General features: G+C 40.0%; 1 protein-coding gene across 2 annotated transcripts in view; it reads left to right on the top strand.

Moving 5' to 3' along the window:
- ubqln4 (ubiquilin 4) overlaps positions 1-17011 on the top strand; it is a 43955-nt gene extending 26944 nt beyond the window's left edge. The window contains exons 6-11 of one of the 2 annotated variants that reach the window (XM_078214481.1): positions 3335-3524; positions 4218-4366; positions 12302-12385; positions 13105-13220; positions 15135-15282; positions 15943-17011. In XM_078214481.1, the coding sequence (XP_078070607.1) occupies positions 3335-3524; positions 4218-4366; positions 12302-12385; positions 13105-13220; positions 15135-15282; positions 15943-16101 (846 nt within the window). In that variant the 3' untranslated portion in view covers positions 16102-17011. The remainder of the gene's footprint in view (positions 1-3334; positions 3525-4217; positions 4367-12301; positions 12386-13104; positions 13221-15134; positions 15283-15942) is intronic. The other variant, XM_078214482.1, reaches the window with a different exon arrangement.
- The last annotated feature ends 7291 nt before the right edge of the window (positions 17012-24302 follow it).

Below are 24302 nucleotides of genomic sequence, written 5' to 3' on the forward strand. Positions count from 1 at the left end.
CTTTGACTCTTGACTACTTGTTAGTTACATAGTGGATGAGTCATCTAAAATGAAACTCCATTTAACCTGAATTATTAATCTACGTTCGCCCTCACTGACTTTTTCTTCCAGCCAAAAGATTTTATGCCTTTTTAATGTAATGCAGCTTTTTTACAATTTAAAAAGTGTAGTATGGCCAAAGGCCATGTGATTGTTTCCAAGAGGTTGCTACACACTGTACCATTGCTATTCATGAAAAGTGAACATTTCAAGATTAATTTTTAAGCTCTTTGGTGTCAGCTCTTTGCTAATTTACAAAAAGTAGCTGATGTCTGTGATTGAAACTTTGCTTTATTACATGTCAGTTAGCACATGGATGGAGCATGACCAAAGAGTGATTGGGAGCCAGCATATATTAGTCCCCACCAATCTAAAGTGGGTACTAACGTCAAAATGGTACATATGGTGTAATGGAGCACAATGTAATCAATTCATGTTAACATTTGCTATACTATTTATGAATCAGCTATCAACGATGGCTGTTTATTTATTTTTGATGCATGGTTCAAACATGTTCTACACCAAAATATTCATCTCAACACTAAACACTCGATTTCCTTTGAAAAGAATCACTCTTATTTTCATTCATAAGATTTTTTATTCCTGAATTTCTAATCCTCCTCTTATAGTTCTGTAACATTTTTTTTGCTCTTTTAATGACTGTTCACTATTGTTCTCGTGAGTAGAAACACTGGAGCTTGACAGTCTCATTGCATTCTTCATAACTAGATCAAATAATGATGGATATTAGTATAGCCTGCCTTCCCAAACTCCTGATGGAAAGCAATCAAAATGTTGGCAGTGGATTGTGCAGTAGGGTAGATACTGATTTTCACCTTTGGAGCTTGTTTAGCTGAGATTAATGGGATGAAATTATCGTCTCCCTATATTGAGTCTTTTGCAATAGGAGTTTAGGCAATCTCTCAACATGCATGGATCCCCCCAACAGAAAACCGTACTGAATTTGGCACTCATTCCCAATCCTGCCTCCTATAAGCCTGAGGATGGATTGTGTAGGAAACAAATTTAAATGGAAAAGTTAATGGTGCCCTTCTAAAATTTGGCCTGAGGCCTATTCTTGGAGTGGAACAAAGAGATTTATTCTGCATCTAGCCGCATCGCATCTGACCCTGAGAGCTTTTGATATTCAAGCTGGGTGTTTGAAGTATAACATGTTCTATTCCTCAGCACTGGATGGGCTGAATGGCTTCCTTCTGTCCTGTTATGTCAGTGACTATGTCCTCGATGACCTTGAGCATAAAAAATTACAATGTAAAAAAACTAATTATACATATGAAATAGTTAACTCAAAAGCAAAATGCTGCAGATGCTGTAAAATCTGAAATAAAAGCAAAATGCTGCAGATGCTGTAAAATCTGAAATAAAAACAAAATGCTGCAAGTTTTTCATAGATGCTGTCTGATCTGCTGAGTGATAAAACAAAATTAATCTTTCGGGCAGATGATGTTTTGTCAGAACTGGATAAAGTTAGAGATGTACTAATTTTTAAGTAGATGCTGAGGCACGGGGCGAGGACAAGAAAAATGGAGAGACTGTGATTAGGTGGATGGTAGGAGTGAATAAATGATGCAAGGAAAAAGGGGATGATATTGGAAAAAGTAAAGAAGAAAAAGATGACTCCAGAGAAGTTTTATAAATAGCAGCAACTGAATCATTATTAACAATTGCTGTCTGAAAAAATAGGGACAGTCATTATGATCTGAAATTGTTAATTCACTACTTTTGAAAGACTGTAAAACACCTAATCAAAGAAGAAAAACTGTTCCTTGAGCTTTATTGGAACAGTATAAGGTAGACGACAGGTCAAAATGGCAGGTGATTAAGAAACAAAAACAGAAAATGCTAGAAAATCTCAGCAGGTCTGACAGCATCTGTGGACAGAGAATAGAGCTAACATTTCAAATCGGGATGGGAGTCACCCAGACTTGAAACATTAGCTCTATTCTCTCCACAGATGCTGTCAGACCTGCTGAGATTTTCCAGCGTTTAGTCTATTTGTTTCAGATTCCAGCATCCACAATGATTTGCTTTTACCTAAGTGATTAAGCTCCGGTATGTGCTTAGAGACTGGTGTCTCAACAAAAAAAATCACCCAATTTGTGATTGGTCTCGCTAATGTGGAGGAGACCACATGGAATGCTTAATGTTGAGGCAACGGTAAATCCCCATCAGCTGAAGGGGAAGTAATTGTCCTGATTTATTATGACTTGTGTTATTTCAAAAGTAGTCATCCACTTGGTGCTGCAATGCACAAGCAGCATAGTTTGCTGAGCAAATTTATCCTGGTGCTCTAACCTCATAACTGGTGAGAGGCCATCATAAAAGCAAGGTCAGTAAATCTATTTTGCAAGCAAAATGCTAAATTTTCATAATTTTTAATGGTTAAGAATAAACAGGGTTTTCTAGGTAATATTTCACGAAAACAATTTCCTCAACTTGGGCTTTTGAATAAGATTTAATTTATTTTTGTCATGTATTGGGGTATAGTGAAAAATATTGTTTCTTGCATGCTAGACAGACCAAACATACCATTCATAGAGTACATAGGGGAGAAGGAAAGGAGAGGGTGCAGAATATAGTGTTATTGTCATAGCTGGGGTGTAGAGAAAGATCAACTTAATATAAGGTGGATCCATTCAAAAGTCTGATGGCAGCGGGGAAGAAGCTGTTCTTGTGTTAGTTGGTACGTGACCTCAGACTTTGTATCTTTTTCCTGACAGAAGAAGGTGGAAGAGAGTAGGGTGTGTGGGATACTTGATTATGCTGGCTGTTTTTCCGAGGCAGCGGGAAGTGTAGGCAGAGTCAATAGATGGGAGGCTGGTTTGCGTGATGGACTGGGCTTTGTTCACAGTTTGCGTGATGACTTGCAACAATCACAAAGCTGTACATGAAATTTGAAAATCACTTCAAATTTAAAAAATCTGGCCACCAAATTTTCTGAAGTTGTGTTGAGATTTATATTATCCCATCTCTTTTGTATATTGCATGGAAAGTTAAATTAGCTTCCAAAAGTGAAAATGTGGCTGCCATTGTGTCAGTTTAGGTGAAAATTGACTCTTGCACTCTTTTTCTCAAAATTTCAAAACTTGGATGGAATGATTCAGGAATGTTGGCACAATTTAAATGAATGTTAATACTTAAGCCAGGCTTTTGACATTGTTGGCACATGGTGACCTACATGCATTTTAAGAATCCAGGATCATTGAGATAGAATAAGGAAACTGATGCTTATTACTTTATAAAGAAAATAATATCAACTTTATTTTCACTGTAGTTTGGTGGCAACCCCTTTGCATCTTTGGTGAGTAGCCCTGATGCAGGCAATCAGCCGTCACGAACAGAGAACCGAGACCCCTTGCCCAACCCCTGGGCGCCACTGTCGAGTTCACAGACACCTACAAGTACAACAACTAGTGGAACCACGAGTCAGCCCACAATGTCAGGCCTTGGAGCTGGATTGGGAGGTAAGGTTTTTTTTGTCTAATGGTTTAAGATCTGAAGAGAATATAAACATAATTTAATTTGGTAGCTTTATATATTTCCATAAGTTTAAAATCAGAAAATGCAGTATTTGCTGAAAATTCATTAGTGGGTGCAATTTACTGATTGGTAACTAGCGTACTGAGGAATAGTCCAGGACAATGGTAGAATTGCATTTGAGTATTTGTTGTTTTTTGTGTTCTGCAAAGGAAACCCCATCCTGCATGGAAAGTGGCTGGTTGTTTGTACAACACCTTTTTATAGTTTGTAATATTTTGATGCTTCTCAAGAGAAGTTTCCAAAGGCAGACAATGCAGCATAAAAAAAGCTCAATATAGCACCTTTTTCTAAATTGGCATTGCTGCCATTGAGAACTTTCCTGTACTATGCTGTAATGATATATACAGAAGTGCCAAGTGGAAGCCTGGTATTTTTTAATGTCAGGCATCTCCTGACAGGAAGACTATTTTTCTTCTTCTATTTCCCATTTAATCTCTTATTTTATTTTACTCTGTTCTTTCCTATTTTGTTCTCTTCCTCTTTACCTCTCCCATGCCCCCACCACCTTTGTACTCATCTTGGGAGTAGGAGCTCAGTGCCATAGGCAAACTATTGGAGCACCCGTCACCAGCTTGTATTTGTGAAGTCCTAATCTTATTAAATAATCTATTCCACAGCAGGATCTGGTATGTTCAACACGCCAGGCATGCAGAGCCTACTGCAGCAGATCACAGAAAACCCACAGCTAATGCAGAACATGCTCTCAGCGCCTTACATGAGGAGTATAATGCAATCTCTGAGTCAGAACCCTGACCTTGCAGCACAGGTACAGACCCAGATATCTCAATGTATTTACTATAATTTAACTGTACCAAACAAAGCTTGTATTTAAGTATTTATCATGTTGAAATATCTATTTCTCACTTTTTAAGTACAGCAATAAACATGAATTTGACCACCATTCTGTTCCAGCAATATCCGATAAGCAATATCAAGATAAATTAACAAGTTAACATTTTTTTGGTGATGTTAGTTGAGGGAAGGGTCTGGGCTATGAGAATTAGGAGAGTTTCCTATCCTAACTAGTAATACAGCTAAGCTTTTTAACGTCCACCTTGGGCTTCTGTTTAATGCCTGATCCAAACAACAGCACCAGTGACTCTGCAGCACTTGTTCACTACTGCAGTGTCGTGTCAGCCTAAGTTGTGATGTGCCAGTGTGGAATTTCAAACCATTTTATAGCCCAGCATTAAAGTCACTAACTGACATTTCAAGCTATACTGGTTAACAGCTTACTTTTTTAATGCTGGTAACTAACTGGTCACTTATTAAAACCTTAGTGTTCAAAGGTCCAGAGTAATGAGCATGAGCTTTGAATTGTATTGCAAAATTGTGTTGCGTAGACCTGATGTTTATTATTTCCTTCCTTCCTTCCATCATAAGATCAGAAGTGGGGATGTTCGATTTGCACAATGTTCAGCACCATTCACGACTCCTCAGATACTGCAGCAATCTGTGTCCATATGCAGCAAGACCTGGACAACATTCAGGCTTAGGCTGATAAGTGGCAAGTGACACCTGTACCACACGAGCCAGGCAATGACCATCTCCAACCAGAGTGAATTTATCCATCGTCCCATGACATTCAATGGCATTATCATTGCTGAGTCCCCACAATCAACATCCTGGGGGTTACCATTGACCTGAAACTGAACTGGACTAGCCATATAAATACTGTGGCTACAAGAGCAGGTCAGAGGCTAGGAACTCTGCAGCGAGTAACTTGCCTCCTGACTCTCCAAAGCCTGTCCACCATCTACAAGGCATAAGTCAGGAATGTGATGGAATACTTGCCTGGATGAGTGCAGCTCCAGCAACACTCAAGAAGCTTGAGACCATCCAGGACAAAGCGGCCCACTTGATTGCCACCCCATCCACCACCACCTTAAACATTCATTCCCTTCACCACCGACGTACAGTGGCAACAGTGTGTATCATCTACAAGATGCTCTGCAGCAAGAACCTAAGGCTGCTTTGACAACACCTTCCAAACCCAAGACTTCTACCACTTGGAAGGAGAGCAGATGCATGGGATTACCACCCCATGCAAGTTCCCCTCAGCACAGCATCTTGACTTGGAACTATGTCACCGCTCCTTCCCTGTCGTTGGGTTAAAATCCTGGAATTTCCATCCTAACAACTGTTTACCTATACTATATGAACTGCATTGGTTCAAGAAGACTGCTCACCAACACCTTTTCAAGGGCAGTTGGGGATGTGCAACAAATACTGGCCTAGCCAGTGATGCCCACTGCCTTTTGAAATAATAAAATTATTTTAGCTGCTGTGGTTTTAAGATGTCCAGTTTTATATTGACTTTATAATCGCTTTTTTTGCAGTGCAATCAACACCTAATTTACTCCTTTTTCTCCCTTCACCCTTTTTCCCCCATAATATCAATTGACCAAATGTCCATAGTTCATGCATCAGCTGAGAATTATCCACAGGTTATTTGATGGTGGAGGCCCATCATGGCTAAACTTGATCCTGCTCTAATCCGATGTCGGTGAACGCGCATATTTCTGCAGCGGTCACTGGATATCTATAAGAGCAGAATCCACTTTTTGTAATCTCCCCTATCTATGCTGGCCTGGGAAGAGGACAGATTGTAGTGTCCATTGCTACCTCCAAGCTCACTTTGAATGGTAAACACTTTTGTGTATGTTTAACTTGCCATTGAGCTAAAAACCTATGTCTTTACTGTCTAAAAAGGTATAGGTACCACAGTTGCAGATTAGGTTGCCAGTCATATTTGAAGAAATTTGTATGCTTCCAAGCATTCAACCCTAAACTACTTGGATGCCAAATAACATTCGCCATCCAAGAGTTTGTTTTGCATGATTGCATCAACATCCTGACGTTGACAGTAACTGGCTGAGGTAATACTTTTTCCCCTAAGTGAAGCCTCTCCATTTGGCTGTACCTTCCATTACTTTTTCTGCCCAGATTGTGGCGGTGTAGCTTTTATTATTGAATCACAACTTGATCTGCCCCTGTACCCCTGTGGCATTTTCTCCTCCTATGAAGCATCTTGCATGCTTTCACCTTTTTCTCATTTAAAATTCTTATCTTCTACCACCCACTCAATTATCTAAAAATGTTCTCACCCTGAAATATCCTCACTGCTTTCCTTCCTCAACCTCTGCACCAAGTGACTTATTCCTGGTGATTTCCACCTCCATTCTCAATTCCTCATAGAAACCCTACAGTGCAGAAGGAGGCCATTCGGCCCATCAAGTCTGCACCGATCACAATCCCACCCAGGCCCTCCCCCCACATATTTTACCCGCTAATCCCTCTAACCTACGCATCCCAGGACTCTAAGGGACAATCAACCTAACCCGCACATCTTTGGGAGGAAACCGGAGCACCCGGAGGAAACCCACGCAGACACGAGGAGAATGTGCAAACTCCACACAGACAGTGACCCGAGCCGGGAATCGAACCCGGGACCCTGGAGCTGTGAAGCAGCAGTGCTAACCACTGCGCTACCGTGCCGCCCTCCTCTTGAGTCCGCTTCCCCCTAACCTCCCTTAATCTCTCCCTGCAAATAAACTCCCCAACTGATCTGCACAGCAACCTCCTTGAACTTTCCATCTCATGTGGCCTCCTTGTCTTTTCGTGTCAATCACCGATAAGGCTGTCTTTGCTTTATTGCTCTCCACTCTCCTCCCCCCTCTCTCTCTCAATTCTACTTGCTTCTGGAAAAACATTCTCTCCTAACAACAGCAATTTGAAAATCTCAACCATCTAGCCTTTGGCCTTCTGTCCCAACATTTCTGCAGCTACCAATTTGTTTAATTACAGGCTAACTTCAAGCTTTGATGTCTCCCACTCAATTGAACCCATTACTTTGTCTTCCTGGTTAGGGCCCTCATCTCCCTCAAGGCCAAGGGACACATTTTTTAAAAAAATACTTGCTTTTATACTATCGTCAGATATCTCTCAGCACTTTGTAACCAATGAAATACTCTTTTGAAGTGTAGCCACTCTCATAATGTAGGAAATGTAGCAGCTAGTAAGTGAAAATGAGCAGACAATTTTCTTTTGTGATGTTGATTCAGGGATAAATCTTGACCAGGACACTGGGGATACTACTATTCCGTTTTCAGAATAGTGCTGTGGGATTTTTTTTTTACATTTGCCTTGGAGGGCAAACAGGGTCTCATCCAAAAAAATGGCATCTCTGTCGGTGCTGCATTCCCTCTGTACTGCAATGATATGTCAGCCTTGATTTTCATGCTGCAAGAGGGTTATCAACTGAGCTACCGCTAATACAACAATGTGTGTCTGTCTAATGTCTTTAATGTAATAACAAGTCCCAAGGCGTTTCACAGATGTTATAAAGTAAAATAGGTTACTGAACTATATATGCAAATATTAGGGCAAGTGGTCGAAAGATTGTTCATTGAGGTGGGTTTTAAGGAGTGTCTTAAAGGAGGAAACTGAGTTGGAGAGGTTTAGGGAGGATATTCCAGAGCTTAACGCCCAGGCAGCTGAAGGCATGCCCACCAATGGTGGGGCAGTTATTATTAGAGTATTATTTAAATGGTGATAGATTGGGAAATATTGATGTATAAAAGGGACCTGGGTGTCCTTGTACACCAGTCACTGAAAGCAAGCGTGCAGCAGGTGGTAAAGAAGGCAAATGGTATGTTGGCCTTTATAGCAAAAGGATTTGAGTACGGGGGCAAGGATGTCTTAGTGCAGGGCCTTGGTGAGACCACAGCTGGAGTATTGTATGCAATTTTGATCACCTTCCCTAAGAAATGATATATTTGCCATTGATGGAGTGCAACAACGATTCACCAGATGATTCATGGAGTGGCAGTCTTGTTATATGGGATTATGGGTTGGTAGGGCCTGTATTCACTAGAATTAGGAAGAATGAGGGGGGATCTCATTGAAACTCTGACAGCTGGGCAGACTGGATGTAGGGATGATTTCTCTGACTGGGAAACCTTGAACAAGGGGTCACAGTCTCAGAATACAGGGTAGTCATTTAGAACTGAGATGAGGAGAAACTTCTTCACTCAGAGGGTGGTGAACCTGTGGAATTCTGTACCACAGAAGACTGTGGAGGCCAAGTCATTGAATATATTTAAGAAGGAAATAGATTTCTAGACTCTAAATGTGTCAACAGGTATGGGGAGAGCACAGGGATATGGCATTGAGATAGATGATCAGCCATGATTGTATTGATTGGTGGAGCAGGCTCAAAGGGCCGAATGGCCTAGTCCTATTTTCTATGTTTCTAATTAAAATTGAAAATATTTAAGAGGATAGAATTAGAACAGTACATTTATCTTGATGGGTTCTGGTGCTCTAAGACATTCAAGATAGAGAGAGGAGAAGCAATGGATAGATTTGAGAATTTAACAATTGAGGCATTGTGTAACAGGGAGCCAGTGTAGATCAGTGAGCATAGGGATAATGAGTGAATGGCATTTGTTGTGAGTTATGACATGGGCAACATAATTTCAGATAACCTCAAATTTACAGAGGGCAGAACTTGGGAGGCCAGCAAGGAATGTTTTGCAACAGTCAAGAGCTAGCGAAAGCATGGATGAGGGTTTCAGAAGCAAATGAGTTGAGGCAAGAGCAGAGTTGGCCAATGTGATAGAGTTGGAAAAAGTTTGTCTTGGTGATGGCGTAGAAAATTAGGACACCAAATTGTAAAACTCAGTTGCTAGGAGGAGGGATTGTCTTTTGGTGTCCATTGAGTTTGTGGTGAGGACTGAAAACAATAACTTCAGCTCTCCGAATATTTGGTTGGAGGAAATTTTCAGCTTATCCAGTGCTTGATGTGGAACAATGCATCTGACAATTTGGAAACTGGAGGGGTTTGGAGAAGTGATTTGAGATAAAACTGGATGTCATTAGTATACATTTGGAAACTGGTGTTGTTTTCAGAATGTGCTACTGAGGGGCAACATGTAGATGAGAAATAGAATGGAGCCAAGGATATATCCTTTGTGCCTGCCAGAGGTAACTGCTGGAGCAGGAGGAGAACCCATTGTAAATACTTCGACTATGATTAGGTACATAAAGATTGAAGTGAATGCAGTCTCCTCCAGTTGATGAGGAGGGAGAGGAATGGAGATGTGATCAATGTTGCAAAGGCTATAAAGGTTGTGAAGAACCAGGAGGGATAGTTGAGAGACACATAGAATGTCATTTGAAAGTTTGACATAAGCCTTTTGATACTGTCAGGGCAGAAATCTGGTTCGAGGGATTTAAGCAAGGAGTTCCACTGCCTGCAGCCTTTGACAGGTTGACCACATCCTGCTCCTCCAACACCTTTCCACTATCGTCTAACTGGGTGGGACTGCGCTCTTTTCGTTGCATTCTTGTCCCAGCCAGAGAATCACTTGCAATAGACTGTCTTTCTGCTCCCGTTTGGTTACTTCTGATACTTCCCAAAGATCTTTTCTTGATCCCTTCCTATTTCTCATCTCCATATTGCCTCTTGGCAACATCACCTGAAAATGCAGTGCCAGTTTCCACCACATCCATCTCTCTCACCATCGGGTCTCTTGACCTCTCCTATGTTTCTATAAATTGTCAGAATGATTGTCCAACATCCATTACAGATTGCACAAAGCTTTCCGCCAACTAAATATTGGGAAAACTGGCAGCATTGTCTTTGGTCCCTACCACAAACTTGTAGCCTTCAAGAGACTTTCAGCACCCTAGCAAATGTGTGAGGCTGAACTAAACTCTTTGCAACCTTGCGGGTCTTATTTCACTCCAAGATGAGCTTTCAGCCAGATAATCCACGCCATCAACAAGGCCATCTATTTCCACCTCTGTAACATTCAGCTCATCTACTGAAACCCTGATTTATGTTGTTACCTCTTGACTTGACAATTCCAGCACATTCTGGCCAATCATGCACATTCTACTGTTTGTGAACTTGGGGTCTGCCTGTGTCCTAACTTGCCAAATTCACTTCATCCATCACCTGCATGCTTGTTGACCTACATTGTCAAGCAATGGCTCAGTTTTAAAATTCTCATTCTTGTTTTCAAATCCCATTTTATCTCTAATCTCCAGCCATGCGACCCTCAGATACCTGTGCTCCAATTCTGACCTTTTTTGAGCATCCCTGATTGTAATGACTCCTCAAGATCCCTCAACCGGGATTCATGTCACACTATCTGTAACCCCCACAACTTGCCTGGACTTGCAAAGTCTCACTAACTTTCCTGTCTGGAAACAATACACATCTCTTTAACCTGTGCTTAATGCTCTCTCCATTCACATTGTCTGTATCTTTAAAACTTGATTAGCTGTAAAGACTCGCATTCCAATCATTATTCATGTAAATTGAGTTTGTGTCTTTGTATGCCCTGTTTGTGATCAGAACTCCCACCCACCTGACTAAGGAACAGCCAGTTCCGAAAGCTAGTGGCGTTTGGAACCTGTTGGACTTTAACCTGGTGTGTCTCCACCATTGGCAGCCATGCACAATCATGCCTTTAGCTAACCTGGGCCTTACGTTCTGGAATTCTCTCCCTAAATCTGTTTCTCTTTCTTTCTTTCGTCCTCTGAGGCGCTCCTTAAAACCTACTGTTGAAACTGAGCTTTTGGTCATCTGCCCTTATGTTTTATTATGTAGCCTGGTGTTAAATTTTGTGTTTTAACTCTTCTGTGATGTATCTTGCAATGTTTTACTACATTAAAGGTGCTATATAAATACCAGTATCTATTGTTGTCAAACTCGATAATTTGTGAGGAGTATTCTCCTGAACAGTGTCTTTGTAGGAGTCAAAAGGTTCAAAGTAAGACTAACAAGATGTCCATTTGGAGCTGATCTTGTCATAGACCTCAAGTGACCAGGTGGTTCTTCCTTTCCTGATTTTATGTAATTACTTCATTGAAAACAAACTGAAATTAGACCCAATGGGGACGCTTAGTTAAGAATCCCCTTAAAGCAATCATTTTGACCAAGTTTTTAGTAATTCCTACCAATATCTCCTTTAGCTCAGCATCTATTATTTTCTGAATACGCATCTGAGAAGCGCCCTGAAATGTTTTTGTGTTAAAAGAGTATACAAGTGTAAGGGATTTGAAGAGGGCATAAAATATGTGGTACTAGTTGGAAGGGAGCAGATGCTGTGTGACATTTTCATTAAGTTGTTTAGTGTGTCTCTGGTATACGATGGGTAACTTGATTTGAAGAGGAAGATGCCACCAAAGCTGAACAGTGGGAAATATAGGCCAGAGTTTTCCAGCTGTTCACGCCAGTAGAATCTTCTGTTCCATAATATAAACAAAACTAATTGCCTAATTAATTTAATCCTGATACACGATGGTGCACCCCCACCGTGGGTTGCTGGCAGTGTGGGGTGGAGTCAATGCGAAATCCCACTGACAGCGGTGGGAAAAGAAGATCCTGCCACCAGCAATTGGCACGCCACCTCCCACTGTGAGAAAGATGCTATGGGGAAGCCAGAAAATTTCCCCCATAGTTTTTTAAATCATAGAAATGAAATTGTAATGAAAATATTATTAAAGATGCAATCAAATTTGAAGTGGTTCTTTCCAGGTTGAAGTTGAAATGTGAACTTCCCCATAGTGTTGAGATTTCTGTCAAGTGGGATTTGTGCTAACAAGGTTCCCTTGTAACAGGAATATCAGGAAACAAACATTTTTTTCAAACAAATGAACTAAGGCAAATCTTTCTCGTATGTTGCAGATCATGCTGAACAATCCACTGTTTGCAGGAAACCCCCAGCTGCAAGACCAAATGAGGCAACAGATCCCTAACTTTCTGCAGCAGGTAAGTAAGTTTGTTTCTGGCTTTACGCATTTCCCTATTTACTGAATCACTTGCTACATTCACATTGAACTTTGGAAGTTGTAATTTGAGAGCAATTGGAAGGTGTTAAGCTGTTTGTATTTGTAAATATGTGGCTGTATTGATTTTGTATAAGTTGTGTGAATACTCCAGAATAAAATGGTCTGTTATGGCATAGCTACACCAAAAACCTGGAGCTGTTCTGTAACAGTTTAATCTTTGCTAATGCATCAAGATTAAATTAATTAGATAATTAGTTTTGTTCATATTGTGCTTTGCATGTTTCACAATATGCAAATAAAAACATTCAATTCACTGTAGTCTCACATCCACAACTTTGTTTAATCCTTCTCAAAACATTGTGGTATCATCTTCAATCCAACTTCTGTCTATTTTCATCTGCAAGCCTCTGGGTAGATCTACTGTTTCTCTGAAACCTAAATCACCTCATTCTGGGGTTTCCTTTCTTCAGCTTTCCCACTGCCTTGTGTAATACGAAATATGGTTACTTGCATTTCCTTCATTGAGTCCTGGAGAGGAAAAATTTACTTAAACTCTGGTAGACTTGAGCAGCTTGTGTGAAGATGTGCAATCTAGCGTCAGTGTTGAATGTTTTACTGAATTGTTAGTGTGCTGTGGTCTTAAAGTTTGTGATGTAGCAAATAAATGAACCCCAAAGTACCATGTTCTCATAATTCCAGATGCAGAACCCTGAAACGTTGTCTGCTATGTCAAACCCAAGAGCCATGCAGGCTTTACTACAGATTCAGCAAGGCCTGCAGACATTGTCTACTGAGGCCCCAGGACTTCTGCCAGGGTAAGAGCTTTGTTGTGAAATAGTAGCTACGCATTTACTACATAAATAAAAATGGGATGTTAAGGCCTTAGCATACTATTGTCGCTGCTTTACTTTGTGTTGTAAATATTATGTAATACTGAGAAGCCAGCATAATCATGCTGGTGTTTATGCTCCCCATGAGCCTTCTCCCATCCTTCATTTAACTCCATCAACACATGCTCCCATTTCTTCCTGCCTCGTGTTAGTTCCAAATGTGCCAGTTATCTTTAATGTATCCAGCAAGTGCATTGATTACTGGAGGTTAATAAGGTTTGAATTAAAGTATTATATGAAGAACAGACATCAATTTTGGCTTTTAATCAATCCTCTTAGTTTTTTACAATTTCCCTTTCCACAGCTACAGATTTGGTTGGGTTAGTCCATTGTGCATCTAACTAATATAGGCAGTCATTACATTAAAAAGTTCAAAAATGGCCCCTACACCGCCTTGTATTGCTTCTCTTGGTTAGAAAATAGCTGATTTGCATCATTTAACAAATCCGATTACTTATCATGAGTTTTAGCAAAGAACAAAAAACAACCAAGGAACTGTCCACTTCCTTGATACAAGTGCCCTGCACCTTCAGTGAAGATTATTTTTGGAGGATTTTAATGCGAGTTGTGAATATGTTACTGTATATGCCTTCACAGGACATTGTTCTGCTCGTGCGTTTGTAACCATTTTTGCAAAAAAGCTTGCTATATTGCTTTTGCTCTGTTAAAGTTTTTATTGTTCAATGATTTGATATGATTTAATTTCTGCTATGTTTAACTTGTTACTCTAACAGCTGCCATTTCAATTTCATTAATATATATAGTCAAATCGTTATCTGGCATGAGCAGAGAATGGATTGTGCTGGTAAATCAAAAATGCCAGTAAATAAAGAATTACAATTACCAATGGAATACAGTGCAATACTTGCAGCATGAACTAATGTGCAATACTTGCAGCATGAACTAATGTGCAAGTACTCTGGAAGATCAATATTCTTTTTGCTTTTAAATCTTTAACAGTACATCAAAATATAAAATAATACACGATACAGATACATGTTCCAGATAACTTTGTAATTGCTTCCAGTTGATTAAGTGACTGTTCATATTAGGGAAACATCAGAAATTCCAGTTGGTAGAATGCAGAATAACAAAGTTTATTAGAAAATGTTCTGAACTCTTGGCAACATATCCCAAAGTTGTTTTTTACTGAAGAGTTTGTGCTTATTACAAATATTAGCCTAAAAGTGGCACAGTTACAGGAAGGATGTAAGTAAGATTGAAAGAGTGCAGAGAAGGTTCACAAGGATGTTGCCGGGACTTGAGAAGCTGAGTTACAGAGAGAGATTGAATAGGTTGGGACTTTATTCCCTGGAGCGTAGAAGATTGAGGGGAGATTTGATAGAGGTGTATAAGATTTTGATGGGTATAGATAGAGTGAATGCAAGCAGGCTTTTTCCGCTGAGGCTAGGGGAGAAAAAAACCAAAGGGCATGGGTTAAGGGTGAAAGGAGAAAAGTTTAAAGGGAATATTAGGGGGGGCTTCTTCACGCAGTGAGTGGTGGGAGTGTGGAATGAGCTGCCGGATAAAGTGGTAAATGCGGGGTCACTTTTAACATTTAAGAAAAACTTGGACGGGTTCATGGATGAGAGGGGTGTGGAGGGATATGGTCCAAGTGCAGGTCAGTGGGACTAGGCATAAAATGGTTCGGCACAGACAAGAAGGGCCAAAAGGCCTGTTTCTGAGCTGTAATTTTCTATGGTTCTATTCTAGGCACACTGTTTGTGATGTAGCTTTGGGAAATGTTCTACATTGTACTGTGAACTGAATGTTAATATCTCACTTGTCCCATGTTGGCAGGTTTGTTCAAAGTATTCTGTTCTATCTTTCTCTTTTAAGATATGGCAGTGGTATTGGAGGAATTGGCACAGTTCCCCCCAGTGCAAATGAAAATACTGGCGGAGCAGGTGGAACAACAGGAACTGATAGCGGACAGCAGCATTTTGTGCAGCAGATGTTGCAAGCATTAGCTGGAACAAACTCCCAGGTAGTATGAAATGAGTGAAACTTCAATTGGTCAGTAATTCTGGTGTGACATAATATGCACCAAATTCCAGTCTCAAGGAAGGATAGCTGTAATTATGGTATCAAAATGAAATCCAGCTGTTCATAAAACAATTGCATCATAATTATAATTTTATAATTACCTTTAATATTGGAGCATTATTGGATTTCTAGGATGAAATCCTAGTTGGGAAAAGCCTGGCAGTTCTTTGTGGCTTCTTCACAACACCTTTATTGAGATCAACACGGGCAATTTTAGGAATAGAACTTTGTAGCGAGTCATGCCATATAGCACACTTGTGTCTGTATTCACCCGAGAAGAGAATAGTGCCAATGTTATAGTGTGGGGGGTGGGATTAGAGAATTTGGTTAGGATTAGACTGAAGAAGAGGTGATTAAATGTCCTCAAAAGTAGAAAGGACAGCCGGTCTGGATGGGATGCATCCTGGGTTGCTGAGGGAAGAGTAGAAATTGCAGAAGTTCTGGCCACAATCTTCCATGCCTTAGGGACCTGGTGCCAGAGGGTTGAAGGGCTAAAAATGTTATGCTCTTGTTTTCAATAAAAATAATCAATTGTTCACAGAACACCAGTGATGCAGTGATTTTTTTTTTTTTGTTGCCTTTACATGTCGCTGCTGAGCAGACTTTGACTCCAAATCCTGAAGTACAGTTTCAGCAACAACTTGATCAGCTCAGTGCAATGGGATTTCTGAATCGTGAAGCCAACCTTCAAGCTCTAATAGCAACTGGTGGAGATGTCAATGCAGCCATAGAAAGGCTACTGGGTTCTCAACCGTCTTAGCAATCTTTCTGCAGCTTGCAAATAAATTGTAATTTATTTTTGATATAACAGCAGTTAAATCTTTAAAAACAAATGCTCTTTTCAGCTTGACTTTTGAGGTTCAGTCTTGCAGTTGGAGTTGGAGATGGAGATAATTGCATTATAATAAGTGAGTACACAGAGGCATTTGTATAGTACAAGAGCATTGGGATTTAATGTTTTTTTGAGTCAGGCCAAGATGTTGCATGCGTAGAAATTTTCTGTTCCGTTTGTAACTTTTGAAAACTTAGATGAGTCATGTGAATAGTTTTTTTTGGTCTGACCTGAAAATCTGTTTAAATCTCAAGTTTTGCTGTTAACTAGCAGCCTCTGATAGCAATTTGTATAGAACAAAGAAGACTTGCAAGAGATGCAGACAAAACTGATCAAAGCTGCAGTGTCTGACAGCCCATAGCATATTGTAAACGAAGCATGCATTAAAGCAAATACATCCAAAAGACTAAATGCAGAATACCACTGAATCTAATATTTATTACTTTGCTTTATATGCAAAATGAAATGCATAGAAATGTACTTCATTACATATTATTTCATTGAAAATTATTCAATACCTTTCTAGTCTTGTTGAATGCAATTGCAGTGGTTTTGAGCTTCCTAATTTTGGATGACTTCAATTCTTTGTGCAGCTTTAATAAGCACCTTACTGTAAACAGTGTGCTTTCAACTACAGCAGATTGGCTTTGGCCAGTAAAATTCTAGCATACTGTATGTGCATTATAATTTGGGATGTCACTTTTTCTTTCCAAGTGTCATTTGTGATATTAATCTAATTATTTCTCTGAACTGCCTTGTACAAAATATTTAACCTGTCTGTTTTTATCAGTAGTAATTACTTAAGTGCACAGACCATTAAAACCAAATTAAAAATAAATTGTTTTGTGCCGTTTCTTAAAAAACAATGTATTCGATCTCTTAACTATTCCTGTGAGAAGATTTATGGTCAGTAATCTTGCAGCTGTCATTTGATTATGTGGCTTTTGAAAATTACTGTCATGACACTTAAGATAAACACAGAGGAAAGTGTTGATTATCTGGGGCTTGGGAAGACAGCTCAAGTTTGGAATTAACATTGGCATAATGGAAGGATCGACTCCTCCATATAATACGTAATATTGGGCTGCTAACTTGGCTATTCCATTTTGGGGCCTTGTAGGTAAATCAAGGTAATTTTAACTACTAAACTGCTGAAATCAGTCAGCGCACATTTGTATCATGTGTTTTAAGCTCCAGATAGGTACGGAGTATTTTTTTTAATTGTTCTAGATTTTTAACAATGTAATTTTCATGTAGGTGGAGTGTGATGTGCTAAATGCAACGTGTTTATATATCCTTTATTAACAGTTCTCCTGTGTACTAGTTCATATATTTATATATTATGGGGAAAGAGTATGGGAAGTGGGAGCTTTAGGGCAACTCTTTAAGATAGCCTAAATGGGCCAAATGGCTGCCTCCTGCAATCTATTATTCTGTGATTCTATAAAAATGAGCATATTTCCACGGTTGGAAAGAAGTTTTCAAAAGATCTCCAAGAAGATGAAGTAAATATTAAGAGATTAATGGAAACAAACTGGCGTTTTTCTTATTGTGGGTAATGTTTATTCCTTACTACATTTGTGTAAATGACTCTACATTTAAGCTCTTTACTATCCATCTGTGCAGTGTCAGGGCTTTTTGTAGGCATTGCTCAAGTAATTTGCATTTTTTCTCTACTATCGCTGCAACAATATTCAGTACTATCATAAATTGAAATGTCTAGAGATGCGCCACCATTTCAGAACAACACCACATAATAGTGTTTGCAATTGCCTGTACTCAAAACTGTGATCGTTCATATAAACACAAATTCAACTATTATAGCCACTTAGAATGCATTACAACACGTAAATATCTGGGCCGGAATTTCACCGTCCCGCCCGCCACGGAATCGGAGTGGGCGAGGGGCGGACAATGGAAATGTCTGTTGACCTCAGCGGGATTTTTTGGTTTTGGGACAAACGAAGCCATAAAATCCAGCCCATGATCTGAGTCTTTTTCAACGTGGCAGTTTTTTTTCTTTACTGTGTCTCTTTTCAGCATGGTGACTTGACAGTTATGGGATATTGTCTTTTTAGTATGTATATTTTTTTATTTGAAAATGATCTGAACAGCTTTAGCAGTTAATGTTTTGGCTTGTCAGCCCGAGCCCTGAACTGGCATATTTCTCTCTTCTCTTCAATCTCCCCATATGCCGTCTGAGCTCATCGTGTCTGTGAGACCCATCTTTTGCTCCTTCAAACTATTCCCACTAAACTGTTGATCATCCAACTTCCCTTCTGGCTCCAATTTTAGCAGACATTGTTCTTTTTCCTCAGATATTGTCCCTCTCCTCAAAAAGAACAATCCTTCCCCATCTTGCAAACATCCATCCAAGCTACAGCTCCCCTTTCTCTCAAATTCTTATGTGTCACCTCCCAAATCTGTCCCCATCTTTCCCAGAACTCCATATTTGAATCCCTCCAATCATGTTTATGCCCTTGCCAAGGTACAAAAAGTGATGTTTAAGGTCACAAATGGCAATTTAATGACTCTGACAAAGGTAAGCAATCCATCCTTGATCTCCTTGACCGGTTGACATTCACCAATGCCCCTCCACTGTCATCTAGCTTGGTCAGACTGCTTTTACCTGTTTCCATTCTTGTATATCGTAACCAGAATTTCATTTGCAATGATTCTCTCCTCCTGCATCGCTACCTCTAGTGTCCCTCGAGGCTCTACCTTTGGCCCCTTCCTATTTCTTATATACCCGTTGCTTCCAAAAATGCAGATTTAATTTTCACTAGTACATTGAAGACACCAAGCTATATCTCATCAGCACCTCTTTTGACTCCTCCTGTTGCTAAGTTACCTCACTGCTTATCTGACATGCATTATCAATTAAGTAGAAATTTCTTCCAATTTAATATTGGGGAAACTGAAGCCATAGTTTTCAGTCCCCAATCCAAAATCCATTCTCTAACTACCAACTCTATCCCTCTTCCTGGCAAAAGTCTGAGACTAAACTATACTGTTGTCTCCTTGGTTATTTATTGGCCCCAAGAATAGCTTCTGACCTATTTACACTGACATTGAAATGGCCTATTTCAACCTCAGTAACATTGCCTGATTTTACTCATCTTGGCTCATCTGTTGACATTCATGCTTTTTATGCTAGCCTTGATCTCTAGTACGCTCCTGGCTGGACTCCTACATTCTATCCTCTGTAAGCTTGAGATCATCCAAAACCCTGAGACAAGACTTCAGAGCCCATGATCAGAAAGAAAAATCAAGGTGTGGCATCATGGGAAAACAGATAAAGTATTTTCTCTTTTTGCCTTCTGTAAATGAAGGAATTTCAATTGGAGTAGGTAGAATATTAACTTAAATTAAGAATATAAGCACAAGAAGGACTTGAGGCAATAATTTAAAATAATTGAAACACTAAAGGTGGCAAGACTGCTGATGTGTTGTAGCTGTTGTATGTGGCAGCTGGTGGACACCATGTGATCCATGGCAATCTGCAGCAAGTCTGCAGTTCGAGGAGCTTGGGCTTAGAGTTAATGAGCTGGAATCTGAACTTGGGATATGGTGATGCATCAGGGAGTGGAAAGTTACCTGAACACTTTATTCCAGGAGACAGTCACACCCCTTTGGCTAGATACTTCTGAATTGGTCTGTGGTCGGGGACATAAGGACGTACCTGCAACTAAGGCAGATATGGAGATTAGGAAGGTGGAAGTGGAGGGCCCTCAACCCTTGCAATTGTTCAATAGATTTGAGGTATTGCAGTTTATATGGATGAGTGTGGAATGGAGGAGTTGGCATAGGTACAATGGATCGAATGATGACCTTCTGCACTGCATTCTGTGACCGAGTGAACTGACCATGGTACCGTAGTGCAGAGAACTATTCAAGTGGGGGAGTAAATAGGAAGGTGAAAATAGTAGGGAATAGTATAGTCAGGGATAGACACAGTTCTCTGCAAGCAAGAGCATGAGTCCAGAAGGCTGTATTGCATGCCCGCTGCCAGGGTTAGGGACATCTGCTTGAGGCTGGAGAAAATCTTGTGGTCCATGTGGGTGCCAATGACATCGATAGGACAAGATGGTAATCTCTGGATTATTACTGGAACCATAAGTGGACTGGAGTAGCATAAATAGGCTTAGAATTGAATGCGTGACTCAAAGGTATGGGTGAAAAAGTTTTTGATTTATGGGGCATAGGCACCCATATTGGGGAAAGTAGAGCTAAGTATTTTAAAAAGGAAGAAGAGCAACTAAAATGAGTGTTCTCTTAAAGGGTGATACAGGGCTCTTGATAAGAAACAAGGAAATGGAAGAAGCGATGAACCGGTATTTTGTCTGTCTTCACTATAGAAAACACAAAAATCCAAAGAATATCAGGTAAAAGGGAGGAAGGAGAAACAATCACTTGTGAAAGGGCACTAGTAGAAATAAAGGCTGACAGTCCCCTTGACCTGAGAGCCTGCATCCTAGGACATTAAAAGAAGTGGTTGCAGAGATAGGTGTGTTGGTTGTGATCTTCCAAAATTCCCAGGATTCTGTGAAGGTCCCTATGGATTGGAAAATCTCAAATTTGACACCTTTTATTCAAGAAAGGACGGAGAAAGCAGGAAATTATAAGCCAGCTAGCATAACACCTGTCAAAATGCTGGAGTCTTATCACTATGGAGGTAATGGCAGGACATTTAAAACATTATAATACAATCAGACAAATGGTTTTGTGAAGGGAAATCATGTTTAATTAATTTATTAAAGTTCTTTGAGGAAGTAACAAATGGGTAAAGGGAAATCTAGGTATGGTGTACTTGAATTTCCAAAAGGCATTTGACTTTTATTACTGATTACTTTAAAACAAGTAAGTAAAGGCTGTAACATATTCGCGTGAATAGAGTACTGGAAGCGGAGATTGGGGATAAATGGATAATATTCAGGTTGGCAAACTGTAACTAGTGCAGTGGCATAGGGATCAGTGCTGGGGTCACAACTATTTACGATCTATAATGAATGCATGAAAGCTACATTTGATGATGACACAAAGGTACGAGAGTAAGTTGTCGAGAGAATATCAAGTCTACAAAGGGATTTAGTAGTAAGTGGGCAAAATTCTGTCAGGTGAAGTACAATGTGGGAAAATGAGAACTTCACTCTAGGATCCATGAAAAGAGTACAGGTGCCACTTAAGATCAAACAGTCAACCTAAGTGGCCCAAGGCAAAAACAGTACCCTAAGTCATATGTCTAAAGGTTGAATCTGAATTGATGAAACTTTTAGATACAGGAGTCTTAGAACCCGTCATCGCTAGTGACTGGGCAACCTCAATTGTGCCTATAATGAAATAGAATGTGACCTATACATATTTGTGGAGATTTCAAAACAACAATGAGTTTGGTTCTGTGTGCAGATCAATACCTGCTACCTTTGATTGACTATTTGTTTGCCAACCTAGCAGGAGGACAGAAGTTAAGTAAAATCAACCTATCACAGGCCTACCTGCAAATTAATATTGCAGCTGAATCTCTACCTGTTCACCATCCTATGTCACAAAATGATAGGATCTTATTAAAATGCATTTTTTTGTACAAATAAAATCAAACTGCCTTGTATTTTGTAAACTATGTCTGGGCAGCACTTAAGAGAAAGGAAAGAATAGGGTACAGGGTATTTGCAATTGATGCAATTAAGAGTGCTGTGAGCCAGAGAGCAGTTTGGATACAGGTGAGGTGTTGAAGAAATAAATATACATAGAAAATAGAAACGGGGGTAGGCCATTCAACCTTTGAGCCTACTCTGCCATTCATTATGATCATGGCTGGTCATCAAATTTAATACCCTGATTTCCCCCTCTCCATGTTTGGTTTTGATTTGATTTATTATTGTCACGTGTATTAGTATACAGTGAAAAGTATTGTTTCTTGCACGCTATGCAGACAAAGCATACCATTCATAGAGAAGGAAACGAGGGAGTGCAGAATGTAGTGTTACAATCATAGCTGGGGTGTAGGGAAAGATCAATTTAATGCAAGGTAAGTCCAGTCAAAAGTCTGACAGCAGCAGGGAAGAAGCTGTTCTTGAGTCTGTTGGTATGTGACCTCAGACTTTTGTATCTTTTTCCCCGACGGAAGAAAGTGGGAGAGAGAATGTCTGGGGTGTGTGGGCTCCTTAATTATGCTGACAGTGGGAAATGTAGACAGAGTCAATGGATGGGAGGCTGTTTGCGTGATGGATTGGGCTACGTTCATGACCCTTTGTAGTTTATTGCAGCCTTGGACAGAGTAGGAGCCATGCCAAGCTGAGATACAACCAGAAAGAATGCTTTCTATGGTCCCTTGCTCCCTTTAGCCCTATAGGCTATTTCTAATTCCTTCTTAAAATCAGACATTTTGGCCTCCACTACATCCTATGGTAGTGATTTCCACAAATTCACTACTCTGGGTAAAGAAATTTCTCCTCGGCTTCGTCCTAAAAATGACCCCGAGTTCTGGACTCCCCCACCATTGAGAATGTTCTGAATTTAACCTGTCTAATCCTGTTAGAATTTTATAAGTTTCTATGAGATTCCCTCTCGCTCTTCTAAACTCCAATGAATATAATCCTAACTGATGTAATTCCCTGTGTGATAATCCTGCCATCCCAGGAATCAGCCTGGTAAACATTCGCTGTACTCCCTCTATATCAAGAACATCCTTCCTCAGATAAGGACACCAAAACTGCACACAATACTCCACATGTGGCCTCACTAATGCTCTGTACAATTGCAATAAAACATCCCTATTATACTCAAATCCTCTCGCTATGAAGGCCAATGTACCATCTGCCTTTATTGCGTGCTGTACCTGCTCACTTTCAGTGGCTGATGCACTTGGACGTCAAGGTCCGAGTCTCCACCTCTCTCAATTTACATCCATTCAAGTAATAATCTGCCCTCCTATTTTTGTTACTGAAGTGGATAACTTCACGTTTATTTACATTGCACTACATCAGCCATGCGTGTGCCCACTCGCCCAGACTGAAGCATCTCTACATCCTCACAGCTCGCCCTCCTACCCAACTTTGTATCATCTGCAAATTTGGCGATAATACATTTAGTTCCCTCATCCAAATCGTTTATATACAGTGTGAACAGTGGGGTCCTAGCACAGATCCTTGCAGTACCCCATTAGTCACTGCCTGCCACTTGGAGCAGCAGAATGAAATAGAGGCAGCCATCTTCAGGAAACAACTCAGCTAAAGGCAAGCCAGTTTGTGCAAAATAATTTTTTTTTGCTGAACCGAAGACCATTCCCAAGTCCTGATCAATTGAGCTGTATGGTGTGGTAATCACTGGCTAGATTTGACCAATACGTTTATGGTTATGGTTCGGGAAACTGGGTCTCAGCAGAGTTTAGGATTATGGGGGAAAATATGCTTTAGGATTTTCAGTCTTTGAGGGACTAAATGCTTACTGTTAATTTGATGAAGTATAAGATTGTTCTCTGTAATTTTTAAAATCTTTATTCCACTTTAAAAGAGAGGTTTGAGTTCTCTCTGTTTCTACAAACATTTCTTGCTAATATCCAAAGAAAATACACCATTTAAAACACGCTCGCATGTAACATCAGCGGAGTTTCATAATATGCAACAAATGAAGGCTGTTCCGCTATCAGAGATGATCTTTTAGAATAACTTCAGCATTAGCTTTATTCCAATGGTCTGCACGCGTACAATGTTACCTTGGTAGCAGTGATCGATTGTCAATGAACAGGAACACTCACATAACCTAGAAACCCCATTGAAGTGCCCTCAGACGTATGGTCTTTGTGTCAGGAAAGATAAGTGTAACTTCAAAATATTATAATTAGGCCATGTGATCAATAGCAAGGGTTTGCACAAGACACTGAGGAAGTTGGAGGCTATCACTGAGGCTCAACGACCACACTGAATGTAACACAGTTGAGATTATTCCTAGGATTAATGAATTGTTATGGCAAATTTGTTTCAAATCTAGCAACCCTATTAAGTCATTGCATAATTTGTTGTGCACAAAACGAGCATGGCATTGGACACCAGATTGTGAGAAAGCACATCAATCAGTTAAAGAAATCCAGAGTAGCAAGGAGCTTCTTCTGGTGGCTTGGATTAGATATC

The sequence above is a fragment of the Mustelus asterias genome, chromosome 6 (assembly GCF_964213995.1).
Source record: "Mustelus asterias chromosome 6, sMusAst1.hap1.1, whole genome shotgun sequence".
Lineage (NCBI taxonomy): Eukaryota > Metazoa > Chordata > Chondrichthyes > Carcharhiniformes > Triakidae > Mustelus > Mustelus asterias.